The sequence below is a fragment of the Pollachius pollachius genome (genome assembly GCF_949987615.1).
Source record: "Pollachius pollachius genome assembly, chromosome: 2".
Taxonomy (NCBI): Eukaryota; Metazoa; Chordata; class Actinopteri; order Gadiformes; family Gadidae; genus Pollachius; species Pollachius pollachius.
Genome location: NC_136935.1, coordinates 39,539,705 through 39,551,102, shown reverse-complemented (window position 1 = coordinate 39,551,102; position 11,398 = coordinate 39,539,705). Strand labels below are relative to the sequence as shown.

At 42.1% G+C, this 11,398-nt stretch overlaps 1 protein-coding gene across 2 annotated transcripts; it reads right to left on the bottom strand.

The window, feature by feature from the left end:
* Nucleotides 1–175: 175 nt before the first annotated feature.
* prelid1b (PRELI domain containing 1b) lies at nucleotides 176–9,901 on the bottom strand. Of its 2 annotated transcripts, none has more exons than XM_079730603.1 (6): nucleotides 9,807–9,901; nucleotides 9,093–9,306; nucleotides 8,136–8,361; nucleotides 6,879–6,992; nucleotides 4,796–4,874; nucleotides 176–1,593 (listed from the first exon to the last, which is right to left on the bottom strand). In XM_079730603.1, exons 2-6 carry the CDS (start codon nucleotides 9,182–9,184, stop codon nucleotides 1,475–1,477), a joined length of 630 nt encoding a protein of 209 aa, XP_079586729.1. In that variant the 5' UTR covers nucleotides 9,185–9,306; nucleotides 9,807–9,901; the 3' UTR covers nucleotides 176–1,474. The 2 variants fall into 2 exon arrangements, with proteins under 2 accessions (XP_079586729.1, XP_079586730.1); XM_079730604.1 differs by having other exon boundaries at nucleotides 9,093–9,342; nucleotides 9,807–9,892.
* Between the last annotated feature and the right edge of the window lie 1,497 nt (nucleotides 9,902–11,398).

Genomic DNA, 11,398 nt, shown 5'->3' with positions numbered 1-11,398 from the left:
GTGGCGTGCACTTATTTGCTGTTAGATGTTTCTTAGTTTAAGGTGAATAGGATGCATACATAAGTTATGGTCAATGTATTTATATGGTTATGACAAGAGGTTATAACAGGACACAAGGATTTAATCAGAATGGGAAGAAAATACATTATCCACATGTCTTGATTTGTCTGTTTATTTATCAACATTTCACATTTTCCAGTGCTTGAAAGAAAATATATTTGGGGATTTTCCTTTCACAAACTAAAGCTCCAAACCATCTCCCTCTGCAAGGAATGCAATTTAGTCAAGCACTTTCAATTAAAATCTAAACAAAAAACGTTTACAAATTGTACCTTATCTTATGTAAGTAAGAATTAAAAAGTAAGTATTACAATTATCTGCAAACACAAAAGTAAAATACATTTGCAGGCATCTTTGTGTTACAGAATCTTTTTTTTCATATGTTCATCATCTAGAACTTTGGTGAGGCCCTACGGATTAAAGTTAACAAGTACGATATCATCTTCGAGATGTTGTGTCCCGTGGTTAAAAGCAATGCGGTCGCCATGGTTACCACGCAGCAATAAAACATACCCTGTCGCCAGATGGCGATGAGCGGATCTATCAATCAACCAAACGTTCAAAGTAACATCCGTCACTGTGGTGTCAAAACATCACATCAATTTAAAATGCATTAAACCCATAATTATGAGTCTATGTACAGCCAAAGCAATGCAGCCAACATGTTCTATGTGCTAAGCAGCTAGACATTCAAGCTTGCGTCGTCTCTGGCGACGGCTCAAGCTAGGTTTGTTAGCAGCACACGTTGGTTAAATACCTGAGACCAAAGAGCGTTGTTAAGTTTCTTGATATATATTTATATATACGAATATATATATATATATAAATTATGAGAATCAAGAGCCTCCCCCAGTGGTACCAGGTCTTGGACAGAATAAAAGTACAGATAGAACTGAGATTTAGAATATAAATTAGAAATGAATAAATTAAATTTAAAAAAACACAAGAGGTAGGTTCTATTCCAGCCCCGTACAGCTTAAGTACAATCTATTGACTTCATGGACCGACCACATGATTTGCTTGTGCGTTACGTTGACGTTTCACCAAGTAAATCGACATGCCTTTGAACATGCACGTCGTGTTGATCAGTGCCCACAGGGTGAATGTTCTCCTATGGACATGTGTCTGTTCTGTTCACGCTCGCCTGGCTCCTCCAGACCAGGGCAATGGATCGCTAAAAGTCAATCAAACTCATGAACTCGGACAACACGTTGCTACTGTGATATGTTCACCCATCGACACGTAATGCCTGTAGATACGGAAGGCATAATCAACAGGCAATACATTATATGCAATACAATGTATACAATACATTGTATTGTATGTTCAGCTGTGAACGATAAATGTTCACATAGAAATGCGGCTTCTTCAATCCTGGTGTGTGTGTGTAAGTGTGTGTGTGTATGTGGGGGGGTCAGATGTATTGCTGAGGCTTGGTGGTGGGGGGCACTGAGGCCAGGGTCTTGGCCGCCTCCTTGGCCATCCCCAAGGGCTCCTTCACTGGGTCCCTGATTGGCCGCTGGGCAGCCTCTCCTGGGAGACCGACACCCGACGTGGGGGGGGGGGGGGGGGAAGGGAGAGAGAGAGAGCGAGAGCGAGAATGATAGACAGAGAGCGAGATAGAGACAGATGGGGAGAGGAGAGAGGGATAGAGAGAGTGAGATGGAGGGGTTGAGAGGGGGTGAGAGAGGGAGAGGATTAGAGTTAGGTCAATAGTCTTAAGTTCCTGTGATGTACTGTAATGAGTGCGCAACACATTGACTCCAGTGAGGGGGAAAACTACTCCGGATAGGGTTGTTAAAATTGTAAAAATGTAACGATTGGAGGTCCTCATTTGATTTCAAATCTGATTCTTTAACCACACTAAAGTCCACAGTCGAAAAAAACAAATATATCAAGAGGAAACGAAGGCGCCACACTAAGCTTATGCCTCCATCTTACACATCTTAAAGATACAATGGAATTAAAGAGGGACAAAGGGATCTACAATGCTAATGAGAAAAGGTTTCTGTGAGGTATCTAGGCTAGTTGAGGTAATCCTGAGGAAGCGCAGATGGCAGTGGTCAAACCGATCTTACTATTATCTACTGCTCACACTTTTTGATTTGAAAATTGTGTTTCTCTATCTAACGCGCATGGGCATGTGTACATGTTTAAATGAGCTATTTAGTATAACCAGAAACAGCATTGGAGTTTTTAGCTTGTTTTCCTAGTCAATGACCCAAGCAGTATTACTTAACTATGGTACCCGTAACGGGACATGCCGGAGAGAAAAAGATAAATAGAAGCAAAAACTTGGATGTATGAATCTGCCTGAGATAGGTTTGCAATCTGGCAATAAAACTGTTATTGGTGTCGACAAAGTTCAAGTATTACATTAAATACACAAAAATGTTAATTCACTAACGTTCCTTTTGCCTCGGTTACCGTCAGCCTTCTCAAACAGAGTGCGCCTATATGATCCACTTTACTTGTGCAAGTCTATTAGCTTATGCTGGCTATATGCTGCTAGCTTACGTTATCAAAATGGTTGCATGTGGAATGGAGGCGTGGCCCTTTACAGTCCTACCACCCAGACACGCAGTGTTTACTGATTGGTATAGGTTTTTCTTTATACTTCAATCCAAGTTAAAACTCTCTCTCTCTTTATTCCTCTTTCTTTCTCCCTTTATATCCATCTGATCTTTTAAGGACTGTGTTCCATCCTCTTTGCAATGGCCATGTTTTTTTGTCAAACTGTCAGAGGCCTCAGCTACACTCACAGGTTTACAGTAACACTGCGACAATTAGGGTTCTGACGTACGCAAACAAAAGGGCCCATTGACAACAACCACACAGCTTTCCCCTTGTGCGCTGAACATTAAGTATGGCTGAACAAATCATCGCTGCCCACTTTCATCCTCCTCCTCTTCCTCTGACACGACGCACCTAATCACGCGGTTAACAAGGGCAGCTAGATAGGCGCTAACGAGACGAGGGAGGCTATTGGCCCTCTAGTGTTTGTGGCAGCACACTGGTGGGCCCTGAGTGGCAGGTGGATAACCCTGCACTACTATTGTAACTTACCGCCGCTGTTAGCCTAATGCTAAGTCCTGTGATCGGTGAAGAGATGGCTGTGTGGGACAGAAGGCCCATGACAACATCAACAACCACGTCAAAGTCCCTTTGGAAACACCACACCTCATCGGAAATACAGGAAATCTGCATAGCTGATGTTACGCTCGGTTAAGTGAGGATCAACCAATGAGGGCTCTACACAACAGATTGCGGTTTGAACTACTCAAATGTTTTGCATATCATGAAAGATAGCTGAAACATAATGTCATACACCACTGCCACATTTCCTTGCACTGCTCCACTACGAACGGCTTCATCATTTTACTGTTCTACAGTTGTACAGTAAAAGGAATGGGGGAGCTTGTACCGTATTTTCCGCACTATAAGGCGCACTTAAAAGCCGGTAATTTTCTCAAAAAACGACAGTGCGCCTTATAATCCGGAGCGCCTTATATATGGATCAATTGGTTAATTGGTTGATCCATACTGGTTGTAAACGGGGCTCTGTCAAAATGTTTCAGTATGAAAAACCAATAAAAACAATTTAATAATAATAATAAAATGTTTCACTACGACTACGATAAAGCCACACCGCTTGCAGCATTACGGCTATCATAGTCAGTGCACACAGCATTTTACTGCGCTTACTCACGGAAGGTCACACTATACGATCACAGAGCCAGGAAATCGGGCGGAAGACTGGCCACACTACAAGATTCGAGGGTGCGATGCTCTACTTTGTATCATTCACGTTTGCAAGATATTTAAAAAATCTAAGGTTTGGAACTGCGTAATTGTGTTTTACTTTTTTGTCATAAAGGTTCCAGTTTTATATCTGCTAAAGGCATCAACTCGTCCTCACAGTTGCGTTGCGCGTGACGAGCTATACAATTAGCACAGCTTCATCTAGTGGATGCATAACGCATCCCCAGTCAAACGTTTGACTGCAGTATCTTCTATGCTATGCGCCTTATAATCCGGTGCGCCCTATTTATGAAAAAAGTTCTAAAATAGGTCATTCATTGAAGGTGCGCTTTATAATCCGGTGCGCGTTATAGTGCGGGAAATACGGTACTCCAAATGGGATGACATTGAATGTCAGGACTCCTGTATCAGCAGAATCAATGCATCACTTGTTTGGATAGCTGCTTGTTTTTTGTTCCATCTTTGACTTTCAGCTGGCAGTAAACCATTTTTATACAACTTGCTCGTGCGCCAGAAGTTGCAGGGAACGTCTATTGTTCTACTGTAGAAGGCTTTATGTGCTTCACAAAGTTAGAAGTGAAATCTCTTCTCCTTTTCATAGAGATGTTAATTTGCTTACTTGATACAAGGGTGATTCACAAGGGTTTTTACACTTTTTATTGTAGATGCAGATTCTTATTCTTATTTTATTTATGATTTCAAATTGTATTGTCCACAGTAAATTCTAAATCGTATTATAATGTGTGCGCTGCTCCAAAACAATTTCCCTTTGAACTGGGATTAAAAAAGGAGTACCTATCTAAGGTTGGTTAACTGGACACCGAGATGGGAAACGTTACCGGCACCTCAGGATGGTACCGATGGGAAGATGCAATTTCAATCTGAGAGAACTCATCACATGGAGGAATTAGATGGAGAATTTTAAGATGCAACATATCTGCCCCACACCCTGTAACTGCTGCAGTGTACATACCATGTCCGTTTAACAGTGCATGCTCCAGCCCCTTCATGGACTTGGTCTGATTGCTCTTGAAGCGTGCCAATCCAAATTCCTGCAGAGAAAAAAAAAAATAAGGACAGGAAATGACGTTAGATTTACTTTTTTTTTTAATGGAGAATTTGCTTGAAGGCATATTTCCTAATGTGTCCTTCGACCTTCTTGTTATAATTTAAGGCCATGGGGGTGTCCTGAGATTGCAAGGAGAAGAGCATACATAAAGCTGGGCTATTATACCTTTCTCTAGTGAAGTTACACTGTTGACAGATACTGAGAGGTTAATATGACACAGACAAAGACCATAAGCCCTTGGATCTGTTTGTCCAACCTTGAGGGCGGGACAAAACTGTGAGATGTTGGGGTCGCAAAACAATTCTGAGCACAAAATGTGGTCACGTACGGGGAAAACGCGGTTGACATTTTGAGGAACATCTGACGCTACTACCACATTGGAATATTGATTTTTGAGCAAAAAAAAGTGTAAAGATTTGGAACACTGAATGAGTATCCCTGAATATGCAGAGATGTTCTAACTGGAAGCAGATTGGCAGTTAAGTGGAAGTAGATCTGTGACTGCCCTCTAGTGGCTATACATACACATTAGGACAAAAAACAATATTTAACATTCAATATTACAAGTCAAATTCTTCTTCTATAATTATAACAATATATTAGTTTATACCACGGCAATGTTAAATACTCGATCCTCATTGGTCATTCAAGTGTTCATTACTTTTCAATAACGTGGCAGCATTGACTTTTAAAAGTTTCTAAATCAATACGCTGCTAAAGCAGCTGTAACGGTCAAATATAATTATCATTTATTTCCCAAGACAACACAAAAACGATATGCTCAAAGCGGCAGAGAAGAATATTTTACTTTCAGTTGACGCGGAAGGTAACTAGTTGAACTACTTAAGGCAGTAAAAAAACAATAAGGTCATAGAAAGTAAATAATATCTAATCACCGTTGTTAACTGTGGTATAAGGGGAATAAACCACTCCAGGACTTTGGTGTTATAAACATCTACTCTGGCAGTGTTAAGCAGACTCACTTCGTCTCAGCCGTATTACCATCCCTTTCTGAGTGGTTTTTTTTTCGACCCACCGTCGTGTTTTATTCCTTAGCCATTCCAACAAGCACACCATTATTTGCACAACATCCCACTGTTTGAGAACAGACTAGGAACGGCTTCAAAAGGAAGCTCAGACAGGTGCACCGCTGTCTGGTGACAAATGGCCGTACCCAAGCTCAGACATCCCCCAGATTCATTTCCGGAAGGCTGCCTTGTGGTTTCTCTATGGTTCACCATCAGATAATGAAGAGGATGTTGATGACGGCTAAAAACTGTATTTCATCCGACTTCAAAATGAGAAGCCTTCGAACATAGTGGAGGACAATTTTTCCATAGTGGTGGAAAATTGAAGCAGTTCCAAAAGAATCAGAGAATCGAAAGAAAGAAAGAAAGAAAGAGAAGGACAATTCATTTGGAAAGACTGATCATTTATCACCACAGTCTACTATTTCCAGAGCAACTACTTCAAACGTCAGCCACAAAGTACTGTGGAATCAACAATATGAAATGGGCCGATAGGACGACATTAATCATTGAAGCACTCATACTGAACTGCTTGTCTGTTCGTTGACACTAATCGCATTGTCAAAGCAACGCCACACCATTGTGTGGTACATCAAGGCACCTCAGCTATTATCCTCCCCATCGAATTATCAGACATAATGGGCCAATCTCAATCAAGCCAGGGTTTCACAGAATGCTTTATGAGAGTTCGCTGACGCAAATGTTGTCAATACTACACCAACTAAAAAGACTTTGGCAGTGATAAGTTTGTAGGACTCCGCCAAATGAAACAAACCCATCAAGACCATCTGAATCCATCACACTGATTATACTGTCACCATCTAGCATCAATCCATATCATGAATTGCATTCATTAATTTTCATCATATGATTACTATCCTACATAGCATCGCTTCCTATTGTCCATGGCGTTTACCCCTCATCATGCTTAGCATTGAGTCAGATCCTTCATGAAGTACCTGAATGGGTCTTGAGAAGCCGTACACGCCAGAGGAGATCCACGCCTCCCGCTTTATACTGGTGGTGGCTGGCTGAAGGGCCGACTCTTTAAACACACACCGCTCCTCCACAGCCTGAGAACATAAAGATGGTTAGAGTTGAGGATAGTTTATGGGGTAAAAACATGTATACAGTCTGCCTCATAAAATATGTGGACTATCTTGTTTTTCACTCCATGTCCAAGAGTTGACAAAGAATTTATCATAAAAAAATTAGTCAAGATTTGAAGAACAGAACTTTTTAACTTTTTGCAACAACAAAAAAAACTGCATGCAGAATTGTTTATATAGCCAACACAATCCAAACAATGAACATGATGAACATGATGAATTCAGATTCATGCATTTTAGATTCGGGTAAGGATTAGACATCTCGCTGCACGATGTACAAGCCGTTGCCCTTGGGTTGAACTCTGTCCAAACATAATGGGTTCGATCCCTAGCCACCATCATATCAGTAGAAAATGCTGGAATATTGAATTGAGGTTAAAAAGCTTTGCCGTTTAGAGAAACACCGGCTGGAGGTCCTGTACAGTGAATGGCCTACCTATCTGGCTGTGTTTTCAGCTGCAGGGAGAGCTTAGCCACAGAATAACTATTTTCATATTGTTTGCATACAGCACCCCACTGCTTGTTTAGCACTGGAGTCAAACTCCAACTGACAGAACTGCTGTTTGTGTAAAATAAACTTCTCTATCCATATAGCAGGTGCATGGATAGAAGAGTAGGGGGCATCGGGTTCCTCAATGTTTACAAAAGGATACTTTATACCAATCCATTTATATAAAGTGCAGGTAGTTTATGTACATACACATTGGGATTAGGGAAAAAAAATTTTAACATCAGATTTTGAGTACCGAGCATTTCCACATGCTTTCTGAATTTGTGACATGGGTTGGTGATGTGACACAAAAGTAGACAAATAATTATTGAAGTCTAAAATTGTCAGTGTAGGGCAAAACACAGTGTAGTGGCAAGCAGGCCAAAGACACTGGATTTGCTCCTCAGTATCCTCAGCCTACCTGCAGGCTTCCTTACGCAAGAATCCTAAGCCCTACCTGCTCCTTGAAGTTATGCGTTCTAATTCACTCACTACGCATAAAATCATCCACTCAAAACCAGAACCATTTGAGACGCAAAAAAAATAAACAATATCCCTCGACATGTTTTTATTCCAGCCCTCGTTAAAGAGGAACCAGGCGGGGGGGGGAGGCTGACCATGAGCGTGGTATGGTTGAGGTTCCAGGTGAAGGTGGTCAGGCTCTTGGTCAACGGGTCGACGATAGAGTCCTCCACGATGTACACGGAGCGGGCGAGGTTGGTGGGGAAGACCTTCTCGGCCCAGCGCGGCAGGCGGTTGGTCTTGGTGAGGAGCCGTCTGGAGAGCAGCCTGTGGTCTGCAGTGACCTCCCGGTAGACCACGTCCTCCGTGAGCACATGAGTGCTGCCGGAGACACGGACGCATTAGTGCACACATCGGTACGTTTAATTTGTATGCCGTTTTAAATCAGAGTGGCTGTCTCCAAGGGGCTATAAGGACCCCTTTTTGTTGGGAAGATAATTTCAGCTATTTTATGAGGGCAGTTCAGTTGCAAGATTTTGCTCACTAGTATTTGTCGTTTGAGTTGTGGAATATTAGAGGTTTATGATACACAATACACTCAACTGGCAATGCCATGGGGTTGCAAGTTGTTCAGGTTTAACTGGTAAACATAACCAGTATTATAAAAGCAAGGCAAAACATTTTAAATCGGAGGGAAGAAACTGCACCCTACTCAAGAGAACATGCAGGTCAGCTACAGAGGCATATGAATATGATAGGATTAAATTAAATGGCTTTCATTGGAAGATTTTATAGTTGTCGTGTGGCTATACAGTACACCCTGTAAAGTGAGGCACACCTAACTGTGAGTAGTTGCAAAAAGGGAAGACATAGCACAATTGACAGACACCGCAGCCAAATGAGCCAGGAAGCCAGAAGACAAGGGCTCAGTTTCAGATCTCTTTCTTAAAAGTGTAATTATTCTTTTAAATATGGTCAGATTGACCCAATCAACGTAAAATACACAACACTATAACATATCAGATACAGATCTGTTCCCTGAGGTGTTTTCTTTTGAATCAGCCTAATCTTGTTAATAAGAGAGAACAGTAATGACCACTGAGTTGCTATACCTGAATGGATTTGGGTATCTCCGCCAGAATGCAGAGACAACATGTTCCCAGGCGTTCTGGATGTCTGTGTCGTTTGAGAAGTACTTGACCATTTTTCTCTCATTGAGATGCAGAAATGTGAGGTTGCAGGGCTATGGCCACCCTCGCGATGTCAAAGCAATGAATGGTAGGCTTCAAATCTAAAACTGGCTCCATCCAAATATCTGACGCCCATCTGTGTGGGGGGGGGGGGGTGAACATCCAAAACCAACTAGTGAAAAACAATAACAGTAGCAGTCGATCAATAAACAAAGAGCGATAAGTTATGAAATGTTAATGTTACCGATATTAAAAATTGCAAACCGATCACTTAACTTTAATATGATGTTGACGCTTGAATACATAACATATATATAAATCCATGAACATGCTCAGACGCAAACTAAATGACCATGTCGAACAAGCATGACAATTCCAAATGTTGGCAACTGACAAAACACCATTGTTTATATGAACTAAAGGGTTATAGCACTTATATATATATATATACATACAGACAGAAAGAGCAATAACGTTAGCTACATACGAATTGCAACATGCGTGGACATTGAGACACAGGATAATGTCTTGTGATAAGTCTTGAAGAAGAAGCAGAATACGATTGTCCATTAGCATTGACATTGCCTCAGTTACTCCTGTCATTTGTTCGACCGTGTGGTAACGTATCGACCTTACCTGACTTTCTACAGAATCGTGTAGTAAAAGAACTACGTTGAGTCAAGTGACAGACCTCGGCGTGAGCTGATTACCGTCATTATGTTGCGTGCGACATACGGAACGGAAGTGAGTTAATGAACCAGCTGACTTCAGTCCCCCTGTTCCCGACGGTCGCCCCCTAGCGTCCGCCTTCACACACTCATCTGTTTGGGGCCATTTCCTGAGGTTACCTTTTAAAACTCCCAATAATGAGTGCAAAAGCTTCAATAATTAAATTAGTCAACACCCTTCAAATTGAAGGGGATAGGCTAGCCAGATAGGCAAGGAGGCAAGGCAAAGCAAGGCAACTTTATTTATATAGAACTTTCATACACGAGGCAGAATCAAAGGGCTTCACATAAAAACATTGTCATAAAATAAAATAATATAAGTAAATAAAATAGATAAGTAAAAGAAAAAGAAAATAGATAGATTGACATTTATAATGTGCATCATTGTCACTATAGTTACAGTGGAACCGTGTCAACATCACAACACTCCAACAGAATGACGGAATTTGATTTTAACCACCAACAACCTCTCTATTGTGAGGTCACAACACAGACTGGACAGCGGTGGAATTCAGATGCTACAGAGTCACTGTGCTGCCCTCTCCCCTTTATCAGTTTACCTGGTCCCTCGTGATAGTACCTTGTGTTCATCACTGCTCTCTGCGTTTTTTGGGCTACTGCTTTTCAACATGCATTGCATTCCTGAAACACCGCCTACTGCAAGACCCTGCAAAGGTACATTTTTGATTATTAACTGATCACAACATACAACTAATTAGCCTCACCGTAAGCCCTCACAGAGGCATTGAAATAAGAGAGAGAATCCAGGGAGAATGAAAGAAAATACAAATGTGTTGCTAAGCAAGCACGACCATCAGCAACATCAAATCATCTAAAGAGTGGAGGAAACAGTCTTTGTGAATGTGATTGGTCCTCAGGTCCTCTTGGAGACCCACCGGACTCCGGCCCCACCCAGACGTCCTCCTACTCCTCTGAGGTTGAGGCGGCTGCCGGCTCCACCCCTGTCTCGGCGCTGCCCTGGCAGGTGGTGGTCCCTGACCCCTCCCTCAAAGAGGTCATCGTCCAGCTGCTGGCTCAGGTACAGCCCTGTTGTAATGAGATATGTCCCTCACAGGGACCAGCACTGTCCGCACAACAGACCACGATGGGCCTGATTCATCTAGCCACCATCTTGGTTCCATATTGGTTGTAAACATAGGGTGGGGTAACCGAATGCAGACTGCCCCAGTCAGTTCCCCCGCCCAGCTACCGAGATGGATAGCCTCAAGGTGAATTAGGCCCATTACTCTGACACGGGACATGCATCCACAGTCATGAAATACGTAGAAGTCTGCGTTAATATTTACAACAGTAAGAGCACTGAATTATGTGATAAGACATTAACTTAGAGTTACAACCAGAGAATTGCCGCTCATATGATTTTTCACACTTACCTTAGAACAAGATGATCCCAGAAGTCCCCTCTGCATTAGCTTCTGAAGCTCATGGTTGACTTCTTGTGTGCACTGGTGCTGTGTCCTCCAGGTCAGCCCTGGGTAC